This window comes from Amphibalanus amphitrite, unplaced genomic scaffold (assembly GCF_019059575.1).
Source record: "Amphibalanus amphitrite isolate SeventyFive unplaced genomic scaffold, NRLGWU_Aamphi_draft 000609F_arrow, whole genome shotgun sequence".
Taxonomy (NCBI): domain Eukaryota; kingdom Metazoa; phylum Arthropoda; class Thecostraca; order Balanomorpha; family Balanidae; genus Amphibalanus; species Amphibalanus amphitrite.
In genome coordinates this window covers 264558-279133 of record NW_024882103.1, presented here as the reverse complement: position 1 = coordinate 279133, position 14576 = coordinate 264558, and the positions used below count along the sequence as shown (strand labels likewise).

The following is a 14576-nucleotide window of genomic DNA, read 5'->3' as shown; positions in this document are numbered from 1 at the left end:
CATTCCTTTCACGAATACTGACTACTGACGGGGGTTCGGTGACCATTTCTTGTTTAACTGACGGCGTTCGGGGGTGCCCCGTGCTGCCCGCAGTCGGGCCGTGCTGGGCACACACAGGTCCGACGACTACGACCTGCTGGGCCCGCCTCAGCCGCAGCTGGTCCTCTGTGTGGCTATCGTCTACACGGTGCTCTACGGATGCCTCTTCAAAGGCATCAAGTCGTCAGGTGAGACAGAGACAGACAAACTGTCATTTACCGGAAAACTTGCAAGGTAATGCCGTCAGACTGTCAGGCTGGACATGGAGCTGGTCAGACCGCCGCGCATAACGAGTGATCAACATCCATCAGACCTGACTGGTCATTAAATGAGGTCATCAAGTCCCGAGAGACAAAAACAGGTTTATCATGTGCTCGGGCTAGCCTCGTGTCCAGTGAGGTAGGCAGGCATAATCTGTATCTCTGTAGGTACGGCAATTCCCTTTACTCTTTGTAAAGTCTTTTTTACTTATTTCATTTGAAACAAATAGCCCAAATAGTTCTAGTATCTATTTTTCATCGGTGAATGCCTTGATATCTGGTTTGTGGTCTGTCTTTACTGTGTCAGTGACTGTGTGCAAGCTGCCCTCCGAAGTGATGATGTGGTGATGTGAGCTCCCCGAACACCCCATACGAGTACAGGGAAGGTTGTGTGATGCGAGTTCCCTGAACGTCCTTAACGATGGAAGTGGTGTGATGTGAGGTCCCTGAACGTGCTGCAGGAAAGGTGGTGTGGATCACGGCGCTGATGCCGTACGTCATCATCATCATCCTGCTGGTGCGCGGCGTGCTGCTTGATGGAGCTGCTGACGGAGTCCGGTTCTACCTGGAGCCTGACCTCAGCAGGCTCGGAAAAACCGAGGTCAGGACTGAGACGCACCTCGCACATGTTTTTTTTTTTACACATGACTATTACGCATATTTCCGCATTAAACAAAACGGACCTCAAACCCATTGGCCTGAGACAGAGTCGGCGATAAATATAGTAACTTCCTTCAAAGCTTATCTATAAATGAATGGTTTGCGAGAAAAAGGCCGCACGACTATGCCTTATAAAAAAAGCATGCGAGGTCAAGCACTTGCAGGTGTTTCGGCCGTTTTTGAATGTCATCTGAGACACATGACCTCCATGACCCCGATGACCTCCATGACCCGATTTGACCGTCGTGTGCGTGCCTCAGCAAGTGGCACAAGCCGCCAGGCAAACTTGAGCCGTTTTCCACCGTTCTTCCGACTGCATTACGAGTACGACAGGTCATGCTTCCCAGGCCTGAGAGTCGTGCAGCCGAATAGTGATGCCTTTCACTTCGGTACAGCGTTACAAATGGCTTTTTGCTATGAGGTGACACGCATTCACGTCGGGACTTGTGGTCTAATTTAGCATGGAATAGCACTATCGTATCTCGCTCATAATTGTGTGAAATGATAATGCAATAAACTACGCTAATTCCCGAAGCTTGCATTGACAGAGTCGGTTCGTTCTCACTGATCTGAGCTCATATCCAGATTATTAAGCGCTCAATCATGTAAACTGGGCTCCGTCGCTTTCCACAGGTGTGGTATGACGCGGCCGTTCAGATCCTGTTCTCGGTTGGGGCTGGATTCGGGGTTCACCTCACCTACGCCAGCTACAACGAGTTCAACAACAACTGCTACAGGTCAGATGGGAAAAGTCCAGGACACACACACGCAGCGTGAAGGCTATCATTCTAATTTGTACCGATAAGGAGACATATAGTTACGCTATAATTCTTTCGGTGCCATAGCTCTTATAGTGCACTATTTCGTGTGACATTTTTTTACTGTATAAATCGCACATAAAAAGCGCAAATTTACCGGCATGTTCGGATTCACAAGCTGACGCTAGCTGTTTCCGTTTCAGGGATTGTCTTATTGCAACAGTGGTGAATTCAATGACGTCATTTCTATCGGGTTTTGTCATCTTCATCTACCTGGGCTTCATGAGTCACCAGCGGGGTATTCCAATCGACCAGGTGGCTACCGAAGGTCAGTTACCTCGAAATGCGACTAAGTTGTCCAGTGGACTTTTTAGAGAAAGCTGTAACCTGTGGCGACTCTCTACTTTTGTGCGAAGTGTCATGAGAATTCACGCTATCTGACTCTGAACCGTTTTTTTTTTTTGTTAATCTCTCCACGACCGGTCTTTTTAGTGTCAGTACGCGATCGGATTATCTTACCGGTACTTGCTCTGCGGCCAGCACACAACTAAGATGTGAAACATAACCTTACCCGATAACCCGTAATAATTGTTCCTGCCATGAAGAACGTCTGTAGATTTAGCCCGATGTGCATACTGTATAATTTGATATTAAAAAGAAAACTATTGAAAATAATCATGTTCTGGTGCATATTATCAAATACATTATTCTAAATACATAATGCATAATTCTTACCGTAATTATAAACGTGTGAAGAATTATTGACCTTCTCCTCGAACAAATAAAATCGGAGCCGAAAGTTTCGTTGAATATGTACGGTACCAGTAAAACGCCTTTTGGGCGAAGAACGAGCGAGCGAGATAGTGAGCCCTGCACGTGCGGAAGGGCAAGAGGGTACTTCCAACGGGGCTTGTGCAAAGCACCCTTCTAACCGGTCGCTAGCGGTGTGCCAAATTTGAACGCAATCGGCCCAGCCGTTCCTGAGATCTGGAAGCGGCATTCTGCACGTGCGCACGTGCAAACGGAGTCCAAACTGACTTTTGCACGGCACCCTACTAACTGGTCCCCAACAGTGTACCTACCAAATTTGAGCGCAATCGGCCCAGCCGTTCTCGAGATCTGGGAGTGCCCCCAGCACGTGCGCACGTGCAGTAGCACCCTAACCAATCGCCCCAGTAATTACCGAGTTATTGAAATGGGAACAAATTTGGCACCTCTTCTTTTTGCATTTTGCACGTGCAGTGGGGGTCACTCATATAGATCAAGAGTATCCGACCTTTGGTAGAAGGGATGCAGCTACCCTACAAAAATTACCGCAAGACAATCGCCCAAGCGGCTGCTGAGATATGGGCCTCTCAAAATCACTACTTTTGCAAAACAGCTTAAACAATAAACACCCTTGACTTTTCACGTGGCACGTGCCACGACGGTCACTGAGATGTATCAAAAGTAGTCAATTACGGAGTAGAAGGGATGGGGCCACCCAGCAAAAAAGACCGCAGGCCAATTGGTCCAGCGGTTGCTGAGATATAAGCCTCTCAAAAGCGTTACAGGCCGGGCCGGGCCGGGCCGCTCATACTGAGATTTTTTTCCGTTATATTGAAAAGACTCACTTCGCTCGCTGCGCTCGCTCGCTCGTAATTACAGCATTTAACGCACGGCAATACTGTATTCAATACTGCTTTTGGCTTTGATTTTCTTTGTTCGAGGAAAAGGTGAATGATTCTTCACATATTTATACTCGTTATGATCCTCGCAAGAGCACTTCACACCATTAATTTCAAATGCGTAATAAATTTCTTTACGATTTTTCGAGCCGTCAGCTGTCTCACCTCCCCCGCCGTGCTGCCCCATCACTTATCAGCACAGCAGTGCCTGGAAGTACACTCCAAGTGTTGTCCAGATGTCCCAGCCTCTACCCCCACTGACGGGTTCCCCGTCGGGTCCAGGTCCCGGCCTGGTGTTCCAGGTTTATCCAGAGGCCATTGCCACGCTGCCCTATCCACAGCTCTGGGCCGTCCTCTTCTTCAGCATGCTCATCATGCTCGGCATCGACAGCGGCGTGAGTAGGACGTGATTTAGCGGCATTCTCGTGAGCTTGTGTTAGTTAGTGACTTAGTTTCGTGGATTTTGCGTAAAAAGCGATATAAGGTACGGAAGACTGAGTGACGGCATCGAGGGAAACGTGACGAAATCAGTATCCTGATGTGAATCAAGATAGAGCCATGAAACGAAAGGTGCTGTTAAGTTCATAGCTTCGCCTACTCGCCATGGTTTGACAGTCATATGGGGCTTGCTTACTGCACACTTGCGAATCGTATGAAAATGTGCATAGGCATGGTGTTTATCATATGTTTTATTGTTTTTAATGCTTACCTTAATCAAATATCAATTAATTTAATTAATTGTTTTAATTAATACCTTCTGTTGAGAATCTATTGGACGTGGACTCACGAGTCACGTCCTGCATATTTCCCTTATGCTTACCTTTGTAACAATCATGGATGAATGTAACAAACATGTAAACCTACTTACTATATTTCCAATGCATCCTGTTCGCTATGAAAAAAGTTCCGGGATTTAGTTACGCGCTCTATGACGGCCATGTCAGAGACATGCCATAAATATCCTGGCACGTCCGGGTGCCATAATGGAAATGTAAAAGGATATACCTTACTGCCATGGTACCTATAGGTGTACATACCTATACACCGAACCTTAGCTTCAAGTTTGTTAGCCCTATGAGTTGTCGGTTTAGATATGCAATTTTCATTAGAGGTTGTATACTAAAAGCTTATATCACCTTATGTACATAATGGATAGCACGGAATATTTAACTACTGAAAATGATTAAACATTCTTGATAAGCGTTGACATTTATCAGGGCTGACATTAATGAGCAAAACCAAAATCATTCTGCTATGGGCAAGAGTGGTTAGATGAACGTTCATTTTCTGTTATTAAACTAAAACAGTTAAAAGTCCAAAAACCAGGACGATGGAAATGGGGAAGCTTCTTGAGCGGTTGGGTCGTAAGAATCTCTTTTGATTCAAAATTCGATTTCTTCCGGTCACTAAAATCGATTTAATGCATTTTGTTCACAATCCCTGATTCGCGAATTGGTTGAGTGTTTTTATTGGATATGTTGAGACATGTCTACTTTTTAAATGGTTATTTTATAGAGGGGAACACAAAAACAATGGTACGATCACGTATGATGGCGGTGATTTTTTTCATCATTATATCCATTATGTTATAAGTATGTGATTAGCACATTGCTGACATAATGCTCGTAAGAAAATTTGAATAAGTAGGTAGGTAAGCAATTCATATCGTCTTTCTGCTTCCATTTCTTTACAGATGGGAGGTCTGGAGTGCGTCATCACCGGCATCGTGGACGAGTTCGGAGACAGCTTCAAGCGCTGGCACCTGAGCCGTCGGCTCGTCACCCTTCTGATCGTGGTGTCGTCATTCCTGGTGGCTCTGACGTCACTCACACCGGTAATACGTCATTTCGTGGGCAGAGGCTCTCACACAGTTCCGTACCATCCACCCTTCTGACCTCCGGTTACTCATGGGACGTTACGTGCCACTGAAAACATTTTTTTTTCATTATTGGGGCGACAGAAAGGATTGTCTGTGTTGCTGCCTCCAAGGTGCCAACAAGAAAGTAGGGAGACATCACCGTCTCGATCCGCAATCTCCAGTCCCCACTAACCCCTGCTATTCAGTCTCCCGGCCGCTGGGACTCCGGGGTCCCGGGGGAGAACCGTGTTTGTGCGCGTGCATGGCCAATTGGCAGTATTAAGGGACGGCTCGGCATGGTGGGGTAGCAGCCTCCCCCAGGGAACCCCATTAGCGGCAGTATGAAGAGGCGTCGCACCAAGCCGGAACGACGATCAGTGTTGCCACGCCGCGGCCTCAGTGTCAAGTTAATTAGGTTAGGCGGCGTGCCTGTCCATTGTTGGACATGGAACTGCGGGTATTACTGGTATATACCAGTGCGGTTCAGTGGTGTTATGTAAGTCCGAGTCAGCCGTTCTCATTATGTGTATTTTTTGTCAATGAGTATTCAAGCTGGAATAAATCTTTCCACCATTTCGTTTGTACCCCATGGTAGATCTAACTTGCCCTCACCTGACAGTAAATAGTAAATACTGTGACGTGCTACCTGTAAACTATCTATACCATGCTCATCTGGCCCATGTTCCCCCAGCCCAGGGCGCGGCATTGACGTGTTTTCTTGGCCACTGCAGCGGCTCCTCTAGAAATATCCATCTGTTCCCCTGACCCATGTTTCCCCAGCTCAGGGCGGAATTCACGTGTTCACCTGACCTATGTCCCTGCAGGGCGGGGTTTACGTGTTCACCTGTCCCATGCTCCCCCATGGCGGGATTTACGTATTCACCTGACCCATGTTCCCCCAGGGCGGGATTTACGTGTTCACTTGGCCACTGCAGCGTGCTCCTACAAATATCCATCTGTTCACCTGACCCCTGTTTCTTATAGGACGGAATTTACGTATTCACCTGACCCATGTTTCTCGCAGGGCGGGATTTACGTGTTCACCTGACCTACATATGCTCCCCACAGGGCGGGATTTACGTGTTCACCTGGCCGATGTCCCCCGCAGGGCGGGATTTACGTGTTCACCTGGCTGGATACGTACACCGCCGGCCTTGCGCTGCTCTGCTCGGCGCTGTTTGAGGCTCTGGCAGTCGGCTGGGTGTACGGCAGCCACGTTCTGGCCAAAGACATTCACCAGATGACTGGCCACACGCCGGCATTGTTCTGGAGATGCTGCTGGAAATTCATATCGCCACTCTTCCTCGGGGTGAGTTTCTCGCGATAAAGTTTGTAGACGTTTGAGGCATGGATGGTCTCCATTGGTTCTTTTTCATGCGATTCGTCGGGTTTCGAAGTGCGAGCATCATTGCCAATTAAGCTTTGTGCCAGACCAGCGTAACCCATTGTGAAGTCATTACGCTCTTCATAACATAGCTTTGGTGTGGTTACCTCACCTGTAATTTGTCTAGCTCAGCTCTCACTCAGGCTAATTGATTCTGCTCAGATCGGCCCAAACTTAGGAAACCAAAGGTTCTCTTGAGCATTACCATATTCGAGATTAGTCCGGTTAAAACTCGAAACTGATCTGAAATTACCATACTTTTGTCACGGATCACATAACGGATCGGCAACTCCCCCCCGCGACCTGTCTCCCCTGCCACCTGGTGGGCATTTAGGTGAACTATCTTCACTAAGGAAGCGGCCGGCCTCGTGCGTGTTGAGGGCGTCGTGTCGGAGCTAATTAAGTGATTTTTCTGCGGAACATGGTTTCTCAGCTAGCTTAGAAGATACCTATGGTATAAATGAGAATGGCAAGAATCGTTAGAGACAGGTTAAGTATTTGAGATTGTATCCTTTGTCATGAAAATCGTTGTTTTCATACCCACGTGGGCGACCTAGCGTCCATCGTGAAATGGGTAATTTTCCGATCGCTGTCATCTCTTACATATATTTCATGAGTATATTTTTGATAAATATTCATCTGCCGATTAAATTAAACCTGTAACTTTCACAAATATACTTGCATAAAGTAAAAACCCACGCCGGGCCGGTACACGGTACCAACCGCGCCGGGCCGAGGGTGTATGAAACCCCCGCCCGCCCCCCCCCCTAACTCGGCTTCTGGGCCACGTAGCCACACGGGGTAAGCGGCATTCCAAAGAGCGTAAAAATAATGGCGGAAATACTTCAGTCATTTTTTAGGTCAGGTCAAATGTCAGGTTACCAGAGGTCATTAAAGGCAAATTTTGTCTATTTCAACAGTTTTCGAAACACCCGACGCATAACTTGAGAACCAATAGAACTACAGCGCCGCGGAAAAGCGCATTCGATAGCTCTTTCACAGGTCTTTCTGAGTTTTATTCATAGATTTGACCTCAGGTCAACGGTGTAGCCTCCAGAGGGCAAAAACTCCAAAAATAGGCGTGTTTACGAAAAACTTTTTTTCGGTAATAACTTTTGACTTAAACGAGCCACGACCTTACTTTTGCCAGCATCGTGTTCCTCTCGTCGAGACGCGTCGAATGAACTATACTCGTAGGTTGACCTTGAAAGGCCATTTTGAAAATTTTACGGCAGGCCAAGGTCATGACCTGACCGGAAAGGGTCATGCTGCATATCAGTCGATCCGTATCGTCGAGCTGAACACATCTGACGTGTTTTCATCGCTCTAGCACGTCTATCAAAAGTTATAGTAAAAGAAACTGCTGTTGACCGTTTTCATGCCACTGTTAACATGTAACCCGATGTTTGAGGGTGTTAAGAATGACCCGCCCAGACCAAATGAGACGCCTTTCAATTTGCTCTTATTGACTTATCATTAGTATTATATATATTATTAGCGGCGGGGAGGGTCGTATCGTGAAGCAGGGGCCAAGGTCCACCTATAGTCTCGTTAATGGCCAGCTCGTTGGATTTGCTCCGATGTTATCTACTCCAACTGGTAGCCGGTGACCGTCTAGATAGGAACAGGGGATGAACTCGTACTATGGGCAGACGGATGAGGAAAGGTCTTCGTGTACCTGCGGCCAAAAACGACGTTAAAGTTGCGAGGACGTGCTTCTTGCTCATACAACTCAAGCATAACTAGAAACATTTGGATCATTATGCATGCTCCAGCTGATTAGGGAATGAAGTATGTAACATTTCCAAGTTATGGTAACATTCCAGCTGTTAGAGAGACTCCGTAATTTAATCCATTCTTAACCTTTGTTTGTTTTTGTTTTGTTGGGTTAGGCCCTTTCGGTCCATTGAGACCATTGCAGAGCCGGAAGGATTATAGGAATTGGGGTAAACATTGGTATGGACAGGCACCCTATAGAGTCACCGGGGCTGAGCCCATCCGAATGGACAGACCGACCAGCCCCCCAAGCACTCTCTGCACCCGGCTACGGGTGTGCTCCTGCATGGGAGCAGTGGTGCGCTTCAAGGGAGCAGCCCGCATGAGATAAAGTTGCCTGTCCAGCCCGGATCAAGAGTTGCTGCGTGGAGGAAAAGGATTTGAACTTGATCTGAACATCCTGAGGATGGAAACGACAGACGGGTGTTGCGTTCACACCCGTTTCCCCGTGCCTTTTAACACTGGTTGCGGCGGGCGGCCGGCTCCCCTCCTTAGTGAAGATATCCGCGCCGCTAGATGGCAGCCCGCTCCGCGGGTACACCGATAACAAAGGGAATCGGGGAGAGTTGCCGATCCGTTAGGTGATCCGTGCTTTTGTGTAGAGCCCAAGTCGCAGCAACATCCTTTTTATCGTCTCTCGCTACGATCGTAGTGCTACTGAGGCGTCATCTATAGACAGCTGACGTTCACTTCATCGCCCCCAGACGGTGCTGGTGCTGGGCATTGTCTACTCGGGCCCGATATCCTACGAGGGCTTCACCTACCCGACGTGGGCGACAGCGGTGGGCTGGACGTACGCCTCTGTGCCGGCACTCTTCGTGCCTGCCATGGCACTGAAGACCATCTGGAAGCACAGGGGCCACGGAGTGACACAGGTAAAGGCCTACCGCTCTCAGCAATAGCAGGTGACTCTGGCTCTGGCGCAGTATCTGACGATGTAATTAATGGCACGCTCACCAGTCACCTCCGTTCCGTCGTTTCCATCCTCAAGATACTGAAATATTTCCCCTCCACGCTGCAACACCCACTCAGGACCGAACAGGCACCTTTATGATTTATCTCATGCGGGCTGCTCCCTTGGAGCGGCACCGCTGCTCCCGAGGGAGTGCACCCTGTAGCCGGGTGCAGAGAGTGCTGGGGGGGGGGGGGGGCTGATCGGTCTGTCCATTTGGACGGGCTCAGCCCCGGTGACTCTCTAGAGTGTCTGTCCAGACCAAAATCTTCCCTTAATTCCTGTCATCCTTCCCTTTGAACTCTGGTCGGAGCTACTGGTATTCCACATACGCGCTGGCCGGGTGGGGGGGGGGGGGGGAGTTATGTTGGCGCGACCCCCTCGCCATTTCGCCCCTGATGAAGCTAAAGCCTCGCCGAATAAAACGAGGGTGTGTACCGTTACGAGGCGCAGTGGCTGGTAACCGATTTTAAGGTATCAGGTTAACTGGTGCCTGGTGGCGTCTGAGGTTAGGTCAAGTGGCCAAGGCACGGGTTCGGTTGTGATGCATAACTTCGCCAAAAACCATCGCAGAGCCGCGATTTTGGGATCATTGAGTTCGCCTCGCTCAGGCGCGTCGAATGGTATACTTTTTGGTCGAGTGAGGTCAACTTGAGGTATTGACCTCGGGTCAAGGTCAGGTCAGAGCTCCCAGGTCACGAACTTGGTAAAAGAAAGTCATATCGCATATCATCCGATTTGGCAGGTTTTCCCGAGTCCATTGGTGGCTTTCCTGACTCGCTATAAATTTGATCGGGAGTTATTAACGAAAAAGTCTTATGACCCTGGTGACGTCATAAATGACGTCATGAAAAGTCATCAATGCAAAAGTGAAGCAACAGACCCTGCAAGGAGTGCATGAAATCACGATTTCGTGTGCTTGAGATAGTTTGAGATAGTTCCCGGCGCTAAAATAACAGTTTTCATTTTTTCCCATTGACTTATAATCGTAAGTCTTATAACGACTTATAAACGTGATTGACCTGACCTCATGTGACCTTAAGGAAACTGGAAAAATCAGAGATATACAAGTTGTGAGACCTCTGGAGCATACTATGTCCTGTAAGTTGGACCTCCTTGTGAAAGTTCCTCTGGCACTGAGGGCGTGGCAAAGTTGCGACATGAGGACCGTGCAGAGGTTCACTTATGACGTCATAGGTCAGTGACCCGACCTGACCTGAAAATCGGTTGGTGTCACAAGGTCTGGCTTGAATGAAAAATCAGGTATGCCAACATTCAGCTCTATCGCGGGCATGTACGGAGCTATCGCGAAAAGGGGGGGGGGCGGCAGCCGTCCTCCTTCTCGGCCGGCGAGGGCCTATACACGTATGTCACCGTTTTCGCACTTATCGACTTATGTTAAGAAAAATGAAAGGGTCATGTCGTGGGCGATCAGCCTTTATAACGATTCTAATTAATGTTATCGGAACAATGATCTCAGCTTGAATTCCCCAAACTTTTCTAAATCAAAGACAAACACTGTGGCGAGCGTTTCCTTGAAACCACCGTAGGCGTGGGCGGATGAAGGACATGTTTGCCCTCTTTGTCTTGGGCTGATACTTGATAGCACCTGAGCACGTGAATGACACTGGCAGATAGGCGCCAAGGATGACTGAATTTGGAGATCGGTGCTCCGGTCGGCGCTGGGTAGTTCAGACTAGAGTTAGTCAGAGCCGCCCACGTGGCCTTGAGAGCCCACTATCGGAGCACCTCTCAAAGACACAATGGCTCGGTCAGCTGTGATAGGCGCCGCGCCGAGGCTTGTAGGAAGTGGATCATATCGTTCATGTGTTCACGTCCGAATATGGCAATGGAAAACACGTCATACTTCTAATGAGTACTGCACAGCCGATGTCGACCCCAATTGTGGTAACATGATGCTTCTTAGAAAGTGTTCATTCAGTTGTTTGATCTGTTACAAAGTTGCCCTTCGTTGGACTCTGGCCATGCTCTTTAAGGCTCTTGGGCCTAAGAGCTTTGCGTCGAGTTTACAAAGCTTCAAATATTGTTTTTGCATCGCATTGTTATATTGTTAATCATAGTGCCTCTGGTATTGCCTTGGTAAACATAGCTAATTGAAATGTCGCACCTCTGCAGTCATATTTATGTTGTTTCTTTTTAATTTCTCATGTTTCATCACTATCACCATGCTGTTTGCATTGTTGCAGGCCATTGCACTCAGCATCTCTCCAGAGGTGGAGCACAAGGCCATCAAAGACGGCGAGCGACCAGTGAGATTCAATTGGAGACACTGGCTGAGCATTTAAGAAATGAAGAGAGAGAGAGAGAGAGAGAGAGAGAGAGAGAGAGAGGAGAGAGAGAGAGAGAGAGAGAGAGAGAGAGAGAGAGAGAGAGAGAGAGAGAGAGAGAGAGAGAGAGAGAGACCCTATGTGTGACCCCAGTCCCCAGATAAGTAGAGGTCACTGCAGCTGAGAATAATAGTCGAAAGTCAGTCCCTCTCCGGCCGGTCTGTTGCCAATCAGTCGTCACTCGTGGCTAGACAAGTGGCTTGGAGCCAGTAGGTAACGGCTGATGCAGGGCCACTTTGCTCGCATTTGAACGGGACCAGATCTCTAGCGGAGTCGACTGCAGCCTGCAGGTCCGAGCAAATCGAACAGAGTTGCCAAGTGCGGGACACACTCGCGCGTTCCAGCGTTGTGGGCTGCGACATACAGGGTTATTCACTTCTTATGCGTCTCGGCTGAGAGCTAAAACCGTAACCTCGGCTCTTATTGTCGGAGCTTTGCCGCCGTTGTGTTGTGCCCGGTACCTGCCCTGTTACGCTAGCAGTGTGACTGATCCTTGTCTCATGAAGCTGATCTGTAGGTACAGGTCAATGACCATTTTATTTGTATGATTTATTGTAGAACAAAGAATAGTTGAAAGTGTTACATAGGTATTTTGAACTTTCCCAATGAGCGACGGGCTATGTGTAAATCCTCATATGGCTTCGTATTTGTAATATGAATTGAATTCTGAAGAGCCTCCTAAGATAAGCGCTTACTTTCGTCTCATAAGTAGGTACTTTCGTCTCATAAGTACCTACGCATATTATTTTCGTGTACCAGGGATAACTGAAATACTCGTGTCCATTCGGCCAAACCATTAAACGTTCACTTTCAGTATCGGTCAGCTGCGGCTGAAAACTATAGAAACCGTGTGAGAGGCAACGCCTATCCCTGTAGGTCCCGACATTCGTGCCAAGCGGCACTTCAGTACGCACAAGAACCTGCACATTGCGCAGTAAAGGGACCATGCCGCTCGTATTCCCCGCTTTTTGCTGCTAAGGCGCTGTGCAGCGGTGTGAAGTGCGCTTTACGCAGCCCGTGGTGAGCCCGCCGTGGAGTAGTTGTCGGATGTCCAGTTGTCCGCTTCTCTCTGTTGTCTCAATGTGCTGATGTGTCGCAAAGTGGCGTCGAAACGTACTTACTGTTACGTCTCTTTGGAGGCTCGTGTGTCGTTAAGTGTTAGTTATATGGAGGAAAGGATTCAAAGAGCTATCAGGAGGAGCAGATGCGCCGTCTCACACCAGCGCGTGGTGGGATTACGGCCACGGAGACGGGCGGACACGTGCTGTGTGAGGTGTCCGCGGCCATCGTGTGGGGCCGCTGTTGTTTCGGCTGCGTGTGTCCTCTGTGTCCTGTGATGAGTCGACGCGTTGCTGTTCGATGTATGCTTTGCGAAAATACAGGCAGCTCTTTGTATCCGGTTTGGCGAGAATGCGGTTAGTGGCACCGAATATATGAAGGCAGCTTGGGACTTTGAGCGGCGCCAAAGAAACACATTTATTTTCTTCCATTCGTTTAACCCGCGCCCTGCTGGGGGGGGTGTTTGAACACCCCCCTTGTGGTTTTTCGCAAATATCTCAAAAACGGCGGCGCGGAGCACCGCCGTTTTTGGTACACCTTATCATACATCAATTCTACACATGTTGTGAAAATTTCAGACCAAGGTCATTCAAGGTCAGGTCACCAGGTCACTTGAAGTGACCTCACCTCATAAAAGTTTCAATGTCTGTCATAGCTACACCAAGTGACCGATCGCTTTGAAACTTTCAGCGATTGCTAAGAGCAATAGCATGTACAAAATGTAGATCTCAGAATTTTGATATCGATGACCTAAGGTCAGGTCAATTTTGCGACCTCCCCATTATAAGTCAATGGGAGAAAACTGAAATGCGCCTCTTTTGGACGAAATACATTATAAACACTCCCAAACACTGAATTACAAGTGGTTTAGACACACTGAACATGAAAATGGTGTCCGTGACCCCTGTTTATGCCCTGAGGTCATCTTAGGTCACGAATGGTATCTAACAGTTTTTCGCAAATAACTTTTGATAGAGGCATGCTAGAGCGATGAAAACGCCTTAGATGTGTTCAGCTCGACGATACGGATCGACTGATATGCAACATGACCCTTTCCGGTCAGGTCATGACCTTGACCTGAGGTCAAATTTTCAAGTTGACCTTTCAAGGTCAAGTTATAGTTCATTCGATGCGTCTTGACAAGAGGAACACGATGCCGGTAAAAGTAAGCTCGTAAAAGGCTTGAGTCAAAAGTTATTGCAGAAAAACTGTTTCCGAAAAAAATCGGCTATTTTTGCAGTTTTTGCTTCCTGCAGGCAAAACCGTTGACGTTAGGTCAAATCTGAGAGAATTACTTAGAAAGGGCGTTAATAGGGCTATCGAATGCGCTTTTCCGCGGCGCTGTAGCTCTATTGGTTCCCGAGTTATGCGTTGGCTTCTTGGAAATTTTCGACATTCGACCTGGAAATCGGCGAAATTTTGCCTTCAATGACCTCTGGTGACCTGACCTTTGACCTGACCAAAAAATTGACCGAAGTGATTTCCTCATTATTTTTGACGCTCTTTCGAACGCCGCCTTCCGCGTATCGCTACGTGGCCCAGGAGCCGAGTTAGAAGGGGGGTGTTCAAACACCCCCCCAGCAGGGCGTGCAAATCCAGGACCCCCAGCCGGGCGCGGGTTAAAATGAAAAGGTCGCAATCACTGGCGCTATTTAACGAAATTTATTAGTAAGACTCTAACGGTTTATTTCATTCGTCTTCCATAAGATGAAAAGCCATAGACGGTAAAATTTTGATGTAATCGGCAGGGCTCGGTTGGGCCTTACCAGGTCTAAAGAAAACTTATCCTATAGTCCCCAGTTAACCCGCGCCCCA

At 48.2% G+C, this 14576-nt stretch overlaps 1 protein-coding gene across 2 annotated transcripts in view; it reads left to right on the top strand.

The window, feature by feature from the left end:
• Positions 1-13097, top strand: part of LOC122363195 (sodium-dependent dopamine transporter-like) — a 32979-nt gene extending 19882 nt beyond the window's left edge. For both annotated transcript variants that reach the window (XM_043332166.1, XM_043332167.1), the window contains exons 4-12: positions 94-227; positions 761-900; positions 1593-1696; positions 1921-2045; positions 3667-3779; positions 5078-5218; positions 6351-6551; positions 9107-9277; positions 11562-13097. In XM_043332166.1, the coding sequence (XP_043188101.1) occupies positions 94-227; positions 761-900; positions 1593-1696; positions 1921-2045; positions 3667-3779; positions 5078-5218; positions 6351-6551; positions 9107-9277; positions 11562-11660 (1228 nt within the window). In that variant the 3' untranslated portion in view covers positions 11661-13097. The remainder of the gene's footprint in view (positions 1-93; positions 228-760; positions 901-1592; positions 1697-1920; positions 2046-3666; positions 3780-5077; positions 5219-6350; positions 6552-9106; positions 9278-11561) is intronic.
• Positions 13098-14576: the final 1479 nt, after the last annotated feature.